Genomic DNA, 21,752 nt, shown 5'->3' on the forward strand with positions numbered 1-21,752 from the left:
ATATGTTTAATCGTAATTCAAAATTCAAAATTTAATGAATAATAATTATTGAATAGTTACTACACACCTCCCCAAATTGCCAATGCCATGTTCTCTAGTTATAAAAAATATTGCCTATAGATAATGGCTGTATTTTATTACTCAGAAGAATAATTTTCCAACTTCCTGCCAGTGGCCCCATTCAATTCAACTTAACAAATATTTATTAAGCACACACTAAGTGACAGCTACTATACTGGAGATACAGTGATGAAAATGGAATAGCTCCTGATCTCAGGGAGCTTACATTCAGCTAGAGGGATATAACATGTGCATGAACAAGTAAATCTAAAATAATTTCAAGAGAGAAAGTGTTAATAATGTGGGGGCTGAGTGGGCGGGGAGATTAGGAAAGGTCTCATATGGAACCTAAATTCTTCTTTGAATGAATACAGAAAATCTGTAAGATAAAGATAAAAAGGGAGTGTTTCTGGATAGGGAAGACCACTTGTAGAAAGGTACAGAGGTGAGCGATGGAATGTTAGGAAGAAGAGCTGGAGGGTAGCTTGATTATAATGGAGAGAGGGGAAGGGGTCTAATATGAAATAAGAATGGAAATGCAGATGGGAATCTTTGTGGAGGGCTTTTAATGTCAGGCTAAGGGGTTTGCATTTTATCCCAGAGGCAATAAAAAACCCTTGAAGATCACTGAGCGAAGGAATAATGTACAATCTGTACTTTAGGAATATCCATTTGACAGCTATGTGGAGGAAAGACTGGAGAGGGAAGCATCTGGAAAGAGGGAGACAAACCAAGAGGCTCACAGAATAGTCCTAGTGAGAGATGAGAGGTCCTGAACTAGGGTTGAGGCTGAATGTACGGAGAGATGAGTGGAGTTCTAAAAGATGCTCCTCACACCCCATTTTCCCTTTTCCCACTAAAATGGACAAAGCATCTGAACACCACACCACATATGCCCCTTTTGCAACTCTCTCTGAAAGTAGAGCATGTCATGGTTCATGAAGAAAGGAAAGGATTAACAAGCATTTATTAAGTGCTTACTATGTGCCAGGCACTGGGCTAAGCACTTCAGATTCAAAGGAAAGCAAAAACAGTTCCTACCCTCAAGGAATTCACATTGTAATGAGGATTAAGAAGGGCACCAAGTGGTGGCAAGTTATTATTGTTGTTATTGATAATAATAACTAGCATTTATATAGTGCTTTAAGGTTTGCAAAATGCATTACAAATATTATCTCATTTTATCCTCACAAAACCCTGGGAGGTCAGTACTGTGATCATAATTTTCCCTCTATCTCATAAGTAGGTAGCATTACTATCCCCATTCTAGAAAAGGAGACTGAGGCTGAGAGAAGTTTGAGTGATTTGGCTAGGGACACACAGCTAGTACATGTTAGAGATGTCAACTCAGATCTTCCTGACTCCAGCTCCAGTGCTGTATCTACTGCACCACCTGGCTAAACCAGTCAGAAGACCCTCTGACAGTTTCATCACAATCCAAAAGCAGGATCTTGTTTTTGAGAAGCACTCATCTATAACAACGGAACTCCATTTCCTTGTAGCCATGTGAGATGTGACGACATGCTCACTGTAGGAGTAGTAGTGGTAATGGCAAGCTCCCTGGGATCTCATGAGCTTTCTGAACACTTTAGATATCAACCATCTTGTTCATGAGCTACATGTCATGAATCACTGGGATGGAAAAAAAAATGTAATCTTTAAAGTCTTTAGGGCCTAAACCAGAGGATTTTTACATATGGCAATTCAAAAAAATGCTTTTATAGAAAGGAAAAAGTAGCTACTAGAGATTAAAGAGGATTTTTATAATATAAAAGGTGGCAACTCTTTTTGGAAAGAACTGAGTCATAAAATTACATGTGGTTTAAGAGATAAGAAAGATGAATTGTGAAATTATTCTTCCAAAAATGCAAAAATTTCTTGGAAGAATGTATAGGATGAGGATTTTTTAAACTCAATGTGACAAAAAACAAGCCATTTATTTCAGACAATATTTTCTGAAACTATATTACCAAAAGAGACAGCTGTATCTCACTTGTAGCTTAAATCAGGGCTGTCCAAAATGCAGGCCACAGTGCAATTTATGCAGCCCACCTACAAGCACAGAAATTTACATAAATGCTTTAGTAAACGAAGTGTAGCTACCACAGAGCTCTCACTAAAATGGCAAATCAAAATATGTAGTCTACTGTTTCAATAAAAACCTAAGGTTGGATAGCCCTGACTTAAATGATAAGGCTAATAATGATAAACTGTACAGAAAAAATGTGCTTAACATATCAATTTTAGAGTATAAATCAAAAAACGTTATGCATTATGATTTATATTTTCATTTGTTAAAGCCAACATTAATAGATAATTCGAGCAAAGTTAAAAAATACTTGCCTGTGGTGTGTCTTTTTGCATTGATGTGGTAATTTTAAATTTTGTTCTTTTACTGCTGAAGTTCATATTTAATGAAAAAGTAGAGTCTGCATCTATTTCTTCCTGTATTTCGAAAGAAGACATAAATAATATTACCATATGAAAATCATGGTAAAAATCATAAAAATTAAACATAACTAAGCACCAAATAAAATTTATTTAACCCTTTAGTTAACAATTCTATTTAGCTTATTTAATTTAACAAACTATTTAGTTTATTCTTTCTTGTGCTTATGTGTCAATTTAAGGGGTTTGACAAATAAAGCTACGTTAAAAAAAAAAAAAGCTAAAACTAATAGTCCAAGATACCTTAATGATTTAACTTAAAACTCATTTTCTCCTCAGCTGATTCTCTCATTTTATTTTTACTGAATTTAAAACCAGTGTTTAGATTTTAGGTAGAAGATATTTTTCAGGCACTTCATACACATAAACCATTAAATACCAAAGATCTAAACTTTCTTTTCACAACCATTCTGAATACTGCATAAAAATATTAAATAATAATTAAAATAAAGAAATATCTATAAGTAATAATCACCACTATGTGGGTACATCCATACTCCCATAAGCACTCAATACCACATTCAACTGTAATTTAGTTCTTCCCATTGTGAATTTTTCATTCATGCTCTGTCCCTATCACTTGTGATAGCCATCACATTTTTTCCAACAGGTTAAGCACAGAAGCAAGCCATCGCTTCGCGGATGAAAGTCATTAAACCAATTTAAGAATGCCAATTGCCCTTTAAAGTCCAAGAAAGTCAAGTTGATGCAGCAAAACTTTTGCCAAAATGGAAAACAAGCATTAGCAGATGGAATTTTCTCATTAAGAGTCTAGAAGTGCTGCCAAGCTACTGTCAGAATCATATTTAAATGCTTAATATGCAAGCAAAAATCCTATATTTACATACTACTACAAGGCAACAGTAATAATGTAACATCTTAAAAGAAACAATTCACGTAAACTTTATTTCAAGTAGTGTAGAATATTTGACACTGTGTTAAAGTTGTTAAGTGTCACTTTCCAGCATGATTATGGAAAATAAAATTCTAATTACAGAATGTGTACTATTTAGAGATGCATAATTATTTGATATAAACTACCATCAGAGTATTCTGGACCTTAGTAAAATGCATCAAGGGGAAAAGTTAATTTTTCAGCTTTTAACTTTATCATAAAAATGGAGCACTTGTATTACGTTTCCTTCCAAGCTATGAGACACAATCATACTAGACTTAGACTTACTTTTTGAGGGGGGAACAAGGTGTCTCAGGCTATACTATCAACCTAAATGTCTTACAAGTTATTTAAACATATCAGTTCATCTCCATCTTCTCTGTTTGCCATATAACATAACCTATATCCTTAGAAATACAAATTAAAATTGGCCTATAAAGTGAATTTTTTATAGAACAGAGTGGGTACTTCTGCTCCACACATAAATTACAATGGTTTGGAAATGTTTTTTGTAAGTAGTTGTGCCCCCAAATTTATCATCTGTTGGCCAACTTTCAAGTGATAAGTCTCTCCAAACTTATCTAGGAAGGTCTTTGGCTAAAAGCTGTATGGTCTTTGATTTTGGTGCATAATCAAGATCATTACAGCATGGTAATATATCCCTAGAGTTTGTGCTCAAATGAAATAATTTTTATGAACCCTGAGACACCTCAATGCCACAAGGGAACATATATGTAGAACTTTAGTAGGAATTTTTCTTACAAAAAAGATAAATATTTATCAAAAGGTCACTCATCTTAAAAAAAAAGCAATTTCTTTTAAACAGCAAATATGATTTATTTAACAGAATACTTTGCTCTGACATTTAAATTATAAGATATGAATTAAGATATACTAAGGTAAGCTTTTAGTAGAGGTATACAAAATTTGAAATGTACAGAAGATTTCTGGTCATGCTCTAATTGTTGTAATAACAATTTAGATTTGAAGATCTTTTCTACCCATTAATAGACCATGTGACCTGCTTATGTCACAGGAAGCCTAAGTCACATGTGGTGGGAGGAGCTTACTGAAGGACAGGAACAGGAAAGGGTAGAGCCAAGAGGAAGTAAAGAGAGAGCAGTTAGAGCTGAGGGAAAGAGCAGATGTGTGCTGTGAGTGATTGTTGGTGGCAAGGCCCCAGCAGGGGGGTGGAAGGTTATAGGCTAGCAAGGCTTCATGCTGATACTGTGTTTTAAGTTCTTTGCTGTTATGATAAAGTGGGCTTACTGGTTTTGGGAGCTGGCTGCTGCTATGATGGATTGGACTTAACGGTTATGGCATCTAGTCCTCTGATGCCTAAATAAATGTTTTGCTTCTTCTACTTTCTATAAAAGTCTCTTATATTTTGCAAAACAGAACTACATAGGCATATTCACAATTATCATCAATGCTGTATTTATTACCTTGCTAATACAATTGTCTATAAAATTTAATTAACTGGAATATAATAATTAGCATTTATATAAAGCCTCCAGGTTTATAATGTACTTTACATATATTATCTCATTTGGTCCTTACAACAACCTTGAGGCAGATGCTATTATCTCCATTTTACCGATGAAGAAACTGAGGCTAAGTGATTTGCCTTGTTTTACACAGCTAGTAAACGTCTGAACCAGAATTCTAACTCACACCTTCTTGAGTCCAAGTCCAGCGTTCTTACTCACTACTGTATTTTTTGGTAATTGTCATTATTATTGCACATTTTGGTTTACTGATTTTTTACTGTGCTAACTACAAAAAAGGAATGCCTGTAAGAAGTGTCTTGGCTAAAACAATCAGTCTGTACCTAAAATGTGCAAATCAATAAAGTTTATAACTCAATACCAATAAGATAACAGAATAAAGAGGCATGCAAAGTAAAATGAATATATTAATGAAACGTACAAATGCTAATCAACACTTTGGGAGCAAACTAAAGCATTATGCTATAAAGCTTATAAAACATTATGAAGAAATAATAATTAGTATATATCTTTGCAGAACTCAAATTTTCCAGCTTTTTTAAAGACAAGACCAGAAAGACATAAATGGCAAATGTGACCTAGATCAATAAGTTATTTGATTATCATATTACATACCTTTTCTGAATCATGGTTAATCATTTTCACATCAAGTAATGATTTGATAGTTTTTGCCAATTCCTTTTCATTCATCTGTGTGATGTCATGAAGCTCTTTGAAACTGACAGTTTCACTATTGTTAAAAGCAAGTAGTACTGCCATTTGGTATGTTGTCACCATGGCCACATAGGGTTTAGACAAATAATTCATTTTAACTTCACCTGCAATTAGGATAAAAATGATCACTGTTATGAAGTAGCAAGTGGTCCCAAATCAACCGAGTACTAATTCATAATTTCCCCTTGAAACAATGATTTGGCTAAGTTGTTCCACCAGAATGTTTTTCCCCAAGGATTATCAAATAGTAGATACCATCAAACATTCCAAGAGAGTAGTTCAAAGTAATTCATAAAACACTACACTTTTCTCTTGTGACATGTAAAGTTTGCTTTCTACCATAAACAAACAATTTACACAGGCTATCCCTTGGAGTATCAAAAGTATTGCTCAGGGCCACCTCAAAAAAATCAGTGATGGTTTTCTTATTATTACTTCTTTGAGAAAATAAGTAGGATCCAGACCTATGATCACATAGGAATAGGGACATAGGGAAACCCCTTCTTCCAATACAGATCAGCAACTGTCCTGTAACTTAGTTTTAGAGAGTTACCTGGGGCCATGAGAGCCTCCTACTAATTACAGATGTCTCAGGGATATTTGGGGAGGGCCCTGAGTATCAGGAAGAATCATACAAGTTACAACAAAATCTCATCTGAGGATTTTCATTTTGGCAAATGCAAAAAAAAAAAATAATGATAAGGCATAAACATGCAAAAAGTCTTTTCCCTTTATGATCCCCAGACCCAGACTAGTTCTTGGGCTATCAATGCCCTGTGATGACAGGTTTGAACTCAAGCTCAAAGTACCATTCTGGTCCTCAAAATTCCAGTGACCTAGATGGAGGGTTCTCAAGAAAAGACAGAATAGAACAACCATGGATTTGGAGTCAGAGCATTCGAGTTCAAATCCCAACTCTGCCACTGTGTGACCTTTAGCAAATTACTTCACCAAAGCTATGGCCTCAATTCCCTCACTTGTAAAATTAGGCAGTGGGATTAGATTATCTCTGAGATCTATGGTCCTGTGGAGGATCAATTCTGGGCCTGTATTGTTATGATTCACCACAAACTCACTGAATCTGTACGGGCAGCCTACAATTGATTAGATGTGTCCAAAAAAAAAAAAAAGTTCCTTGGATCCTAGCATGGCCTCAAGTACTTCGGAACCAACTCAGCCTCAGGAGTATGTACCAAAGTCACAACAATCACTCTCACCTGTGGTTTTAAAAACTGGTAAACTACAGTTATTCCAGTGCCCCCAAGTGGTTCAAAATAAGAACTAACTTTAGGGTTCTCTAACCTTAAGTAAATGCCATCCAATGAATCTGAAGCTGGCATATGAGTTTAGACCTTTTCCCCCAACCTCAGCAAGGATATTATGTATCTAGCTTATGCATACATGAAGTCTCACAATACCATTTGATGACAGGAAAAGAAGAGGAAGTCTATATCCTCCTTTCTTTCTGTCTTTCCCTTTCAAATTAATGGATGATTCCTAATACAATTTTGTTCTCAGTCTCTGTATTGAAAACTGTTTGTTGCTCTCTCCTATTTTCCTTATAATAAAGATGTTGAAACTAGAAGCCATAAAGTCCATAACAAGAACAAACCTAGTGCAAATGAAAAACAGTAATGAGAATACTGAGGCATTTTTTCTTCTCTTTGAGTGCTAAAAACACGAGTGAGTTAGAGCAAAACACTGCACTCAAGGGAGTGAAAAGCAGATTATTAGACTGAACTAAGAAAAGACTTTTCAGAACACATACCACTAGCTAATTTATTTAGAACTGTGTTACAAAACAAAATTAAATAACACTACATACAAAAAGCAAGTCTGATGAACTCTGAACTACTTCTAGTTGATTATTATCTAAAGGGGTTCCTATATCCATGCAAAAAAGTACTCACTACTCTGAGGTTTGTCTTTGTGTTAAGCTTTTATCATTACAGGATGTATGCATGCAATACGTCTGGTGATTTTTTTTTAGGGGGGAAGGCTGGGCAATTGGGGTTAAGTGATTTGCCCAAGGTCACACAGCTAGTAAGTATGACAAGTGTCTGAGGCCAGATTTGAACTCACGTCTCCCTGACTTCAGGGCCAGTGCTCTACTCACTGCGCTACCTAGCTGCCCCATGTCTGGTGATTTCTTAAACAAGTATGTAAATTTATTGCTCTTTGACTCTAAGCTTTGATGTTCCAAACAATGTAACTTACACATAATTTCCTCATGGATTTTTAACATGTCAAATACTGAGTTAGTATAAGAATATCTAAGGTTATTGTAGCTGTCATAGCATTTAGTACAATATATTGTACATAATTATAGCTCAATAAATGCTGAATTAAAAGTCAAAACATAAATTCACAAGACCAGGCACTTGAGTTCTTTATGTTTTAGTTCCCAATATCACAATGAGGAGTTCCAAGATATTTGATCAAGTTTAAAATGAAATAAAATAATAATACTTATGTTTATTAAACTTGTGTGAAATCATAGACAAGAAATGCCACCTAAATGATCACTTAATAGGAATAGTAATCATATCCTCTGCCTACTCCACAAGGTGTTACACAAACAGGAACACCTAAACTTCTTGGATAAAAGATAAAACATTATTAGAACACAAAATGTATTATTGAAATAATGAACTGTATACCTTCAATACAAGTAAGGCAAGGACACAGGCATTTCAGTATCAATGATGAAAAATTTAGTGCAATGGTAATTAACTAGACTATAATACTTCTGTAACTGTATCTAATAAAAATATAATACCTATATACATTCCATCCTTAAAAAGACAGTTAAAGAATGTGACTCTATGTCCAATGCAAAGCTTGTCCATGTAAATTTCAGCCAATTCATATTGGCCTTTATACTTGTCAGTTTGCCATAATTTAGTGCTATAAGACTAAATTCAATTTAAATTACTGAATACCTATATGCAAATATACTTTATCTAAAATGTTAAGAGCATTCTAAAGTCAAGGAACAGGTGGAACAACCCATGGTGAGGGTTTTGAGAGGGAAGCAGAAAATGAACACACAGCTACTGTGAATATTTACTATTAGTGCATTAATTAATATATGTCACTGGTGGCTAGAAGGAATGAGGGCGTAGGTCCTGCTGTAAACTATATGCTAATGGCAATGTATGTGGTTGCTTAACCATTTCTGTTATTTCCAAAGCTAGAGCCAAGGACTTCTGAAAGGTACAATCACTTTTTCAAGCCATTATCATATCATACGTAGTTGAAATTGCACATACACTTTTAGGGTTAAAAAAAAAAAGAGGTAAAACTTTTACATGTACCTAACATATGGCAAGGGAGTAACAGCAGTTACAGAGTAGGGGGAGTAGACTGATGTACTTGGAATCTGGAAGACCCAAGTTTGAGTCTTGCTTCAGACACTCACAGGTTGGCCCTTGGCATAGCCTTTAACCTTGCTGAACCTACATCCTGGGGTTATGCTCAGGATCCAATGAAATCATGTCTATATACCAGGATAACAGCCACTGGTTGCTACCATGAACACAGCAGGGCTGGTGAGTAGCCCAAAAAGGCTGCTTCCTTTCACTGATTCTCCCCTAGCCTGTGAACTGTGGCTGGGGTCTGGGATACAAACAGCTCTCTTCATTCCCTTTCCAGGACGTATAGGCACAGGTTATTCAAAAAATACTCTGACCACAACTGAAGATCTGAGAGGGCAATCGGGAAACAGAAAGATGGTTGGTAGTGTGGATGGCTCCATGTAGGAATGCTTAATTTTGTTTTCCTTCTACTTCTGCTATGTTCAATAGTCTATGTTGCCAGAATATGTTAGGTAACTGTGTCTGGTCAATGTACGTGTTGGGGGGTTGGGAGGGGGAAGGAGTTGGGTGATTAGTGAACATGACCAGAAAGGAAAGGCTAGTTACAGCTTTACAACTATTGAAGATACATTCCAAAGTGTTTATATGTTGAATAATATCCATTTCTTCCCCTAGGTAACTGAACGCAGCTGGTATGGGTTTGAACAGTTGAGTATCAAGAAGCAGGCAAATGCCCTCTGGCAGCCAAGTAGGATATGGAAGCCTTTAGGAGCTAAAGTGGCCGCTTGGGTTGTTGGTTTAAGGAGAGTACCACCTAGTGGGCAATTCAGATATTGCACTTCTTTTTATAGGCTTCAGGAAGGGCAGAGGACAAGACAGTTGGCACTTGTGACATTGCATAGAGGGCCACAGTGAGGTGCTTCGGTATGTAGACCACTGGCCTCAGAACTAGGAAGACCTCGGTCCAAGGGCCTCCTCTGGCAATCACAGGCTGTGTGATCCTGGGACATTCACACTCTAGGGCACAGTTGTTAAACACACACTGTGTGCAACAAGGCTGAAATCAGATTAAAATTTAATTGGGAAACATTTTACAAAACAAATAAAAATACAACAGAACATAAGTGATGTTAACGCGTGGTTCTCTAAATCAATGGCCAGACCCTCACAATGGGTTAGTGTCCCACATCTACTGCGGTCTGCCATCCCTGCTCTCAGCCACTCTCCAAGGCTATAGGCACAGAAAAATATGGCTTTAGTAGAGGGGGTTCCCAACACTGATGAGATCAGAGAGCCTGTCCCTATCTCATCCCTACAAGGCTTTAAGTTCCTTGAAGGCAGGGCTGCTTGTGGCCTTTCTTTGTATCCCTAGTGCTGAGCCTGGTGCCTGGCACACCAGTTATTTTTAAAATTCTTGCTGACTATATTTATACTTCAATTTCACTACTGACAAACTGACATATAATTGACAGGGAAACCCCTCAGAATGGATTGAAAGTACTGACTGAGATATAGATATCTGGACCTGAAAAATGTGGGGATTTGTTTTGATTAAATTTGAATATTTGTTATAAAGGTTTAGTTAGTTATAAGGGAGAAGAGGTGAGAGAGAAAATAGATTTCTGTTCATTGAAAGGAATTAAATTTTAAATGATAATTGAAGGAAAAAGCTGGATAGTATAATTAGATACGAAAACATCACTCTACAAGTGTGAATAGTTTCTACATACACCAAAATCATGGGCAATTAATTGGCTGAAGATAATATCTAGGAAAAACTCTTGATAAAAACCATTTATATATATTATAGTTTACAAGAAGAATTTAGGAACGGATAATGATAAGCTGGAGTCTGTCCAGAGGACTATGAACCTGGGGTGTGAAAGGACTTCAGATCATAATGTAACAGGGAGTGGCGAAAGAAGTGGCAATGTTTGGTATGATGATAGAAGACTTAAGGGGGGACCTAAGCTATCTTTAAGTATCTGAAGGGTAAGGATAAGACACACGCAATTTGGCTCCAGAAAGTAGAGATAAGAACAATGGGTAGAAGTTTCTAAGAGCCAGATTTAGGGTAGCAGTAAAGAAAAACTTAATAATCAGAGCTATCCAAAAGGAGAATGAGATGCCTCTCTCCAGAGGTATTCAGGTAAAGCTTGTAGGACAACTTGGGGATGTTGTAACAGATACCCAGGTACAGGCTGGACCAACTGGCCTCTGAGGACCCTTCCAATTCAGAGATTCTTTGAGTTTGTTATGTCAGAAATAATTTGTACTTTACCTGTACAAAGATAATGTAACCATGTAAGCTTTCTTCCACTGAAATGCTGACTGTAAAATAATTCAAACTGTAAAACAAAATAAAGTTTCAAATGAATTTTAGGGACTGTAAGTTACAGATATAAAAAGTTTATTCTTATTCTGCTATTAGTATCTTAAAATTTGTTATTCCTTCAATTCAGAAACTAATAGTCAATGATTTCCACAAATTGAATAAAATTTTAAATATTTCAACTCAGACTTTAAAGTGCTTAAGAAATAACATACAAATCAATACAATTAAAAAGGTTACATATGTTTATTTCTACAGTTGGCATCACTTGTAAGGTAACACCTTGCTTTTCACAGTACTATATTGAAGTAAATCACTTTTAAAAGGTAACCAATGCTTCAGAATACTTCCTTTTACAATCCCCATTTTAAAATGATTTTGAATTACCAATCTTATCCTTGAATAAAGGCCTATTCTGATACCATATCATGTAGAAGTGTAGAAGTGACACCGGGTTCTTGAAGGCAATGTCAATGTAGCATAAACTCTGGCATGTTTTATCAAGCTGGAAAGACTATAAGTGTGGGTAACAGATTCTTTGTCTTTTGCTGAAAGATTGGCATAACTTTTTCTGGGAGTGGAGGACAACTAATAACAACCATCTATTAAGGCACAGAGAGATTATCATTTTCATCAGTGGATCAAGTACACAAACCAATTGAAATCACAGATCCCTAAAGTTAAAGACCAACTTTAATAGTGGATGAATGTAGATTTCAAATTAAAAATTACATTTTAAATATTTCTTATTAAAAACATACAAGCATAATTTTTTAAAATGAGATGACACGTAATAATCCATATGAAATAGAAATGTAACTTCCGAAAACAAAATTTTACCTTTGCTATTTCACTGCAAATCAAGAAATCATGATTTTGTTGTTACATTTAAATATAATCAATATTGCTTAAACATGAATAACATGATGAATGCAATCTACATACCAGTCCTATACTTATTCTTGAACCAAATCCAGACATCACTATCCACACTTAAGCATATTTCTCAAAAGAACATTTCCATATACAAAGAACAATGAAAAAAGGCCTATATGTAAGCCTAGGAATCTCTATTACCTACAGCTTGCTAAGTATCTATCTACACTTTCAAAAAAGCATTATAGAAACATGAATAAATTGCCTGTTCCAAGAATTCAGAACACCAAGCTTACAAATTCTCCTCAGACTGCTCCTTGCCGAATCCTACTTTCTCCTGCCAATGAGAAATTCTACTCGCATGGTCAGCTGTGTGCTTTCCCTTCCAATCTTATTCATGAACTACTAACAAGTGTTTAGCGGTAAGTCAACCACGCAATGGAAGTGTGCAGCCCAAATCCCTTCAGGCCCCGAATGCTGTGGCTGAGGCAGCATTAGCCATCTCTTACCATCTCCTACCCTCAGTCAACAACTGACATGCCTACCCCACCCACCCTACAACAAATGGAAAATGTATGCCACAAAGACTATTGGCTTTCAGTCACTAGCTCATGTAATTGCAAAACTGCCCAAGACTCTGTCTATGACACATTAAGAAGTGTCCAGGGGTCCCGATGAAACTGTAACCTTTGAAACTCTTGAGCTGACCATACCATCAACAGTTTTAAATGTTGTAAATGAACATATTTTTATCTTTATCTTTATCAAAAGTCCAATTTAAGACAATTTTAAAACATTGTCTTCAAAAATTATTTAAATGAGAAAAAGGAGGTTTAAAACATATGCTGTAACTCCCCTGAAGCCACCTATCACGCAGTATAATCTCCGTTTCACTGGACCAAGCACAGTGCTCTTAATAAATTAGGTATTCGATAAATTTTCATTAATGAAAATTATGCTAAAACTTTCTTTCAAGTTTAAAAACAAAACTCATATATACATGAATCAAAAAAATTGACAAACTCTAAAGCAGGAATTCCTAACTTTCTTTCTCTTTGTCAATTTACTGAAGACTATGGAACTCTTCTCAGAATAACCTTTTAAATGCATAAATCAAAATATATAGAAATTCTAAAGGAAACCAATTACTCTGAAATACAGTTAACATTTTTTTTTTAAAGTTCACAAACTCCAGTTTAAGAACACCTGCAAAAAAATATTAGATTTATAAATAAATGCAGTATTATGTGAGGAACAGATTTACAAGTAAATATGGTACTATGTGAAGAATAATTTTATAGTTCTAACTGTAATCTAGTAATGGTGAGATAAATCCTTAAAGAAAAAAAAAACTCGCAAATTTAACAGATGAGCACAAAACTAGGGGCATGTTTGCGGCCCTAGGCTCAGTCCATGAGAAGGCTTGAGATTCCTGCCTTTATTTCCTCTCTTTGTCAAATCTAAGAACAGTACCAGGCTGTACTCTCACCATCTATTTAAACTTCTCTAATGGCATCCATGAATGCCCTTAGGAGTGTTTTTTCTTAGTATTTTTAATTAGGAGTATCCTTTCCCTTTGGACATCAAAAATATCATATTTGAAAACCGACTTACACCTGGCATTGTAAATCACATGGCATTGCTGAGTGTACAATTTATCATGGTCTTGGATATACTCCATTTTTATAAAGGAAGTAAGTCAACAACGTTCCTCAAAAAAGAAAATCCAACCATCTGCAATGAACTCTTCTACCTGAATGAATTAATATTTATTAAGTAACTACTGTGTGTCAGATAATGTATCGGGCACTGGGGATATAAATACACTACTAAGACAGTCTCTGCCCTCAAAGACCTTATAATAGGGGGATACAACACACATAAGGTTGATAGACAGGCAAGTAAAAAGAGCTACCGAAAAGCAGGTGCCAACCTCACTGTGAAACACAAAACATCAAAGGATGAAAATCTTTTTTAGTTAAGATAGACAAGTGAGGACTTTTCACAGTCTAGCCTCTTCCAACACCACCGCAGTCATGACAGCTAAAGTATTTGCTATTAGTAGCAACTTTCTCCCTATGCTGTCACATGAAATCCCTCAAAAACCGGCAAACAACAAACGACTACACCTAGAGTAGAGGCTGCTGCGACCAGCATCAAGTCCTACATGTTTTCCCAGAGTTGCAGGGGTGGGGTGTATAGAGGGAAGAAAAACAAGTGGCTTGGACCATGCCACGTGCACAGTCTAAAGGTTAAAGAGCTGTTTCTGTATTTATTTTAATAATCATTATCACATATGAAACTGAAATGGGTACAGTGACAATTATTTTAGGCCTTTGGATGACAAAGTCTCATTGACGTCTAATTTAGGGTTAAAGAGGAAGATGCTGGGAACCACTATTCTCCATCACTTTCCCATATACAGTGTAAACCTATAACTAATTTTTCAATCAGAACATAGGGAATTAACTGTTATGGTATAGTTAATGAATCACAGTGATGCTCAATTGGGTTCTTTTTTGTATTATTTATAAGAGAATGGTCTCTATATGCATTGTCATTCACAGGGCACTGGAGGCCCCAACAGGAGCCAGCACTGCAGTGTGCCCTTCCTCTTTCCTAATAAAACCTGCCCACTGCCCAGATCCTATCCTGTACTTTGTGTGTTCAATAGGTCCACTCAATGATACAAGTAAATAAGGAATCAAGATGTATCATTCAGGTACCAAGCTTCAGATGCTTTTCTTAACTGCATTTAAAAACAATTTTAACAGTCTTAAAAGCCTGATTAATCTAAAAAACTTACCTTTATCAATATCTACTTATCCAAAAATTAAGACATATGAAATACAACAACCTAAAACAGGAGAAAATGAGGCACTAAAATGGTATAATCTAACCGAAACACAGAAGGTAAGGCAAATATGAGTTGCAATTTTTGAAATTTTCTTATATTTAACAGATTAAATGTTTGATATGCAAGGTATACACTCTAACAGAAAAGATTGTTTTCACAGAGGAACAGTAGTAATTTTCTCCAGAAACAGAACTTTTGATATAAAAATCAGTTATATGGCTATTACAATGTATGTATACTAAAGAAATTCCTCAGAAAAAGCCACCTGTGCTGTTTTTTACTCTTATTTTATTAAAAAAAAACTGCTTATAAAAAAGGTAGTCATTTACCTGTGTGAACATAACCACAAGAATATTCCAACTTTGAAACAACAGTAATTATGATTTATCTTTCTTCCCAGAAGACAGATCAACTGTCTTTATAACAGATGAACACTTGTATGTCTAATAAATTACAAGACCAGTAACTTTAAAGATATAAATCATTAAAACGTCCTGAGTTTTCCAACAAATTTCTGGCCAACCTACCATCTGTACACTTTTTTCCAGTTCCTGAGGGATGGCAAATGTAGAAGAAGGAGATTGAGTAAGAGGCCAAGCACCGGCCTGAAGAAAAAAGAAAATCATCTTTAAAATGGAATGGTTTGTAAATCTAACATTAAAGTAAATGTAAAGATAAATGGCAAGCAAAATTGTCTCCCTTCCAAAGCCTGAAAGTAAGCCCTAATATTACTTACTACCATAAAACATTTCCCCCAAATAATGTAAAAAGCCAAAATTTGTCCCAACATAATATATTACAAATAAAGACGACATAAATTTAAAAGAATAATACACTGTTGATTTTACACTAAAATGTATTTAGTCTTATCTACTACAACTGCTCTTGGATGCTGGAGGGTTTAGTATGACTAGACATGAAAAGGCCCTTTTCATTCCCCACCTGAAGATGCCTGTAGGGTCCACTGGAGCAGACAACTCAGAAAACCCTTCTCCCCAAAGCCCTCCTTTCACTTTCTGCCACTGTACACCATTCCCAAACCCCCAATCCCTATAAATGTGGGAGAGAACACAGAGAGCCCCCTAATTCGCTTCAATCCTCAAGGACACACTGCCCCATCCTAAGTTCAAAAGTAAATAGCACCTCATTGTCTGGACTCCTACATACACACACACCCACTTAGATGAGAAAGGAGTCACTGAAAACAGTCCTGTTGGTAAGATGGAAGATCACTAACTAGACTTTCCCATCTGCCCTCCTGCTATATTCTCCTGATTACTGTTGGGCATTACCAACTAACCCATTTATGCTCCTCAGGACGCCCAGCCACTGCCATCTGCCTTTGCAGCCCTACCCTAAGGAATACCAGGCTTTTTCACCTGCCCTACAGCTGAGTCTTTCACTATGTGAGATCTTCCCCAATTACAGTATAAACTCTTTGAGAGTAGGGGAATGTCTGGCATTTTTTATTAGTATCCCCAGGGTTAAAGCATAGCATTTCACACAAAGCAAGTGCTTAACAAATATTTCTTCATTCATTCATGTAATCACTCACAATATTTTAAATTAATACAGTGTAAAAATCTATTCATACCTGTAGGACATATATTTGAAAACTAATTCCCAAATCAATTACGGTATCCTGATTTTTTATAAAATTGTTGAATTTGTTGTTGAGATCAGCACTGACATTCATGTCTGTATACATTCGATGGAGTTTGCTTGTAAACTCATATCCACAGGCTTGCTATAATGATAGATTTAAAAAATATTATTCAATATGAAAAGATTTGGGTGGGATTAATAAGAAAATATGTCAGCTGTTGGATCATAAAGATGAACAGTACATCCCTAGTAAAGAAACACCCTCTGAACTGCCATATTAGTTGCTTTCAAACCAAAATACTCAATTTTCAAAACTAACATAAGATCATTACTTCTCAAACACTATTTCCTTTGGTAATCTAATAAAATTGAAATGTGAAGTGATAAAGAAAAAATGCAATCAATGACTATACACTTGAAAAAAAAAGCAGATACATGAGTATATCACATTCATTACCAACAAAAATGCCAGTTACTAAGGAGAAATATCTGTAGTATGTAGGTGCTGAATAAATGTTTATTGAAATGAATATAGACACAAGCAAACTGGAAAAAGTGTCATGTTTCCAGTCAATAAAAAAGTACATTAGACATACATCTTTTAGAACAGAGTGCAAAACATTTTAATTCTTTAAATGATTTACTATGATTATGATCTTTTTTTGTTTGTTTTTTGGCAGAGGAATTGGGGTCAAGTGATTTCCCCAAGGTCACACAGCTAGTACAGGCGTCAAGCATCTAAGGTAGGATTTGAACTCAGGTCCTCCCGACTCCAGGGCCGGTGCTGTATTCACTGCACCACCTAGCTGCCCCAGATTATAACCTTAATATTAAAAAAGAATGCAACCAAGTGGACTTCCTTTATATCAATTTACATTTAAATTAATGAAATTCACTGTATAACCCTTAATCTCTTATATATATTTTTATATATACTCCCTCTCTGATTCCATCAAAATCCTTTATATCCATTCCCATTCACTTTTATCTCATGGTCATAGCTACTGTGTACTCTCCTGTTCTGGCTGTGCTTTTTTTGCCCTGTCCATTTAATAAATATCATTCACTGTTTCTTAATATTCTTCATACATGCCAAACTTAACTGCATTATAAGATTCCCATAACATACATTTTATTTAATTATTCTTCTATTGGACATTTAGATTGTGTATAGTTATAATTACTAATAATGATACTTTAAAAATGTTTGAACAAAGAGCTTATTTTGTTTTTGATAATACTCGTAGGGAATATAATACATAACAGAATGACTGGGCTACATGGAAGGTTATTTTCGGAACTTTTACCAAGAACTGCCATTAAGAGGAAATCAGTTTTAAATTGCTCCAAACCCAACAAACTTCAAAGCTACTATGAAGCCACACACTGAATCCCTAATCGAAGAGAGAGATGCCACAAGGGTAAAAAGGAATGATATGAGAATGATGAATGAATGCATGAACTCCACTGATTCCTAAAACAAATAAATACCTATCATGTTGATGGGATGAGTAAGAGTATTTCCACATGAAGGATGGTACGTAAATATTACTTCTAATTCTTTTCTACACAATGAAGTATTCTGACTAATGCTAAATATGGGCTACTTACCACTGAATCAACAAGCACTTATTAAGGGCCTACTATATGCTAGCTGCTGGTGGTACAAATTAAAGAATGAAATAATACCCATTTTCAAAGTCATTCTTTATATCCTATTAAAAATACTTAGTGAGTTGTCACATCCAATTTTGTTTTTAAAAATTTCAGATGAGAAGATGGCGGCTAGAAAGCAGGGACCTGCTTAAGCTCTCCCCCAGGTCCCTCCAAATACTATAAAAAATGGCTCTGAACAAATTCTAGAGCTGCAGAACCCATGAAATAGCACAGGGAAGCAGGGCTCCAGCCCAGGACAGCCTGGATGGTCACTGGGAAGGGTCTATCACATGGAGCTGGGAGTAGAGCCAGGTGGAACAGGCCCTAGCACCCTGAACCATTGAGCTGTGGCAGTTACCAGACTTCTCAACCCACCAACGCCAAAGACAACAGAGCAGGTTAGTGGGAAAGACTGCTGGGACAGAGTGAAAAGAGTTGGCAGTTGGACACCTCCCTTGGGGCGGCAGAGGTGGTGCAGCTCTGAGGCTGCTTCCAGAGCTACAGCTGCAGTTGCTTCCAGCCCCAGGCCCACCTGATGGGAGGAATTAAGCGGCGGATTAGAGTGGGAGTGCAAAGCCTGCTTTGCCCTGCCTGGGTCTGGGGTGCAATCCTGGTTGGCAGTTCTTGGGGGAGAAGGAGCGCTGGTGTGGCAGAGCTTGCTGTGTAGAAGTAGCTCTGAAAACAGCAGCCCAGCCCCTCAAGCTTGGGACAAAGTACTCTCTACTCTACAAGCAAGCTGTACCCTGATAAAAACCTCAAGGGTCAAATAGTTGGCTGGGAACATGAACAGGCAGCGAAAATGGTCTCAGATTCAGACTCAGGCTTTGGAATCTTTTTCTGGTGACAAAGAAGACCAAAACATACAGCCAGAAAAAGTCAGCAAAGCCAAAGAGCCTACATCAAAAGCCTCCAAGAAAAATATGAATTGGTCTCAGGCCATGGAAGAGCTCAAAAAGGATTTCAAAAAGCAAGTAAGAGAAGTAGAGGAAAAATTGAGAAGAGAAATGAGAGGGATGAGAGAAAACCAAGAAAAACAAGTCAGTGACTTGCTAAAGGAGACCCAAAAAATACTGAAGAAAATAACACCTTAAAAAATAGACTAACTCAAATGGCAAAAGAGCTCCAAAAAGCCAATGAGGAGAAGAATGCCTTGAAAGGCAGAATTAGCCAAATGGAAAAGGAGGTCCAAAAGACCACTGAAGAAAATACTACCTTAAAAATTAGATTGGAGCAAGTGGAAGCTAGTGACTTTATGAGAAATCAAGATATTATAAAACAGAATCAAAGGAATGAAAAAAATGGAAGGCAATGTGAAGTATCTCATTGGGAAAACCACTGACCTGGAAAATAGATCCAAGAGAAATAATTTAAAAATTATTGGACTACCTGAAAACCATGATCAAAAAAAGAGCCTAGATATCATCTTTCAAGAAATCATCAAGGAGAATTGCCCTGATATTCTAGAGCCAGAGGGTAAAATAGAAATTGAAAGAATCCACCAATCACCTCCTGAAAAAGATCCCAAAAAGAAAACTCCTGGGAACACTGTTGCCAAATTCCAGAGCTCCCAGATCAAGGAGAAAATACTGCAAGCAGCCAGAAAGAAACCATTTGAGTATTGTGGAAACACAATACTAGATCTAGCAGCTTCTACATTAAGCAATCAAAGGGCTTGGAATATGATATACTGGAGGTCAACGGAGCTAGGATTAAAACAAAGAATCACCTACCCAGCAAAACTGAGTATCATGCTCCAAGGCAAAATATGGACGTTCAATAAAATAGAGGAATTTCAAGCTTTCTCAGTGAAAAGACCAGAGCTGAATAGAAAATCTGACCTTCAAACACAAGAATCAAGAGAAGCATGAAAAGGTAAACAAGAAAGAGAAATCATAAGGGACTTACTGAAGTTGAACTGTTTTGTTTACATCACTACATGGGAAGATGATGTGTGTAATTCATGAGACCTCAGTATTAGGGTAGCTGAAGGGAATATACATATATACATATACATATGTGTGTGTGTGTATATATATATATATATATATATATACATATATATGTGGGGATAAAAGGGGGGATGATAGAAGGGAGGGCAGATAGGGGTAGGAGGTAATCAAAAGCAAACACTTTCAAAAAGGGACAGGGTCAAGGGAGAAAACTGAATGAAGGGGGACAGGATAGGAGGGAGCAAAATACAGTTAGTCTTTCACAACATGAGTATTGTGGAAGGGTTTTGCACAATGATACATGTGTGGCCTATGTTGAATTGCTTGCCTTCTTAAGGAGGGTGGGTGGGGAGGGAAGAGGGGAGAGTATTTGGAACTCAAAGTTTTAAAAGCAGATGTTCAAAAAAAAAAAGTTGTTTTGGCATGCAACAGGGAAATAAGATATACAGGCATTGGGGCATAGAAATCTATCTTGCCCTACAAGAAAGTAAGGGAAAAGGGGATGGGAGGGAGTGGGGTGACAGAAGGGAGGGATGACTGTGGAACGGGGCAATCAGAATATTTGCCATCTTGGAGTGGGGGGAGGGTAGAAATGGGTAGAAAATTCATAATTCAAAATCTTGTGGAAATCAATGCTGAAAACTAAAAATATCTAATAAATAAATAAACAAAAAGAAATAAAAATTTCAGATGCATTACAAACAAAAAGTGAATTAAGATTCCAGTTTTTAATAGCAATGGTCAATGATTATGCAATGGATGGGGGAAGATGCATGAACTGAATTGCACCCTAAAAGGATGCAATTTCAAAGAATCTTTAGGTGAATTTTTTTATAGATTGTAGAAGCCTTACATAAAGTGAAAGCACATCTAAAATTTGTTTCATAAATTTAGCCTTTCAGACATGATTATATGTATCTTGAAAATGGTTTTAGGCAACATGCACAATTGTTAATATAATGCTGTTATGTAGTTCAAACAGAGTGGTTATTACATTACCTTTAATTTATTGATCATGGCTTCTTCAGAATCCATAGACATAGACAAGCCATGAATTAAACGTTTGGCCAACATTCTGGCATAAAACTATTGGAGGGAAAAGAAGTAGTTATTTCATGGCCATTTCAAATTTTTGCATACTTAAAAAATGACAGAAAAACTTTACAACAATCTTTTATCAAATTGTTGCTCACCTTTTGAAAAACATCTTTATCATCAATATATTTGAAAACAGTAATGAAGCTGGTGAGCTTGTCTTCTACTTCATTTTCAGTCATTCCTTTTGCTGATTTTTTTAGCAAGTTGTCACAGTATTTGGCCAACTCAAATAGAAGTGAAAATTAGTTATTTATTATTCAGTTGAGCAAATAAATGCTTATATCAAATCTTACTCATAAATAAGACTATGAGTGAGAGATACATTCCACTGTAAGGGTGTTATACAGGACATGATACAAAATAAGTCAGAAAAACATGTCCTTCACTTTCCCACAGTGTATATTTAAAATGAAGTAAATCAAAGAACAAAATTTATT

The 21,752-nt window shown here is 36.1% G+C and overlaps 1 protein-coding gene across 2 annotated transcripts in view; it reads right to left on the bottom strand.

Annotated features, from left to right (window-relative positions):
* Nucleotides 1-21,752, bottom strand: part of CUL2 (cullin 2) — a 120,898-nt gene that overhangs the window by 2,069 nt on the left and 97,077 nt on the right. For both annotated transcript variants that reach the window (XM_036760021.1, XM_036760022.1), the window contains exons 13-19: nucleotides 21,411-21,539; nucleotides 21,217-21,303; nucleotides 16,602-16,754; nucleotides 15,535-15,612; nucleotides 11,224-11,290; nucleotides 5,527-5,729; nucleotides 2,404-2,505 (exon numbers count right to left, since the gene is read on the bottom strand). In XM_036760021.1, coding sequence (XP_036615916.1) covers nucleotides 2,404-2,505; nucleotides 5,527-5,729; nucleotides 11,224-11,290; nucleotides 15,535-15,612; nucleotides 16,602-16,754; nucleotides 21,217-21,303; nucleotides 21,411-21,539 — 819 coding nt within the window. The remainder of the gene's footprint in view (nucleotides 1-2,403; nucleotides 2,506-5,526; nucleotides 5,730-11,223; nucleotides 11,291-15,534; nucleotides 15,613-16,601; nucleotides 16,755-21,216; nucleotides 21,304-21,410; nucleotides 21,540-21,752) is intronic.

Source organism: Trichosurus vulpecula, chromosome 5, assembly GCF_011100635.1.
Source record: "Trichosurus vulpecula isolate mTriVul1 chromosome 5, mTriVul1.pri, whole genome shotgun sequence".
In the NCBI taxonomy this organism is placed as follows: Eukaryota; Metazoa; Chordata; class Mammalia; order Diprotodontia; family Phalangeridae; genus Trichosurus; species Trichosurus vulpecula.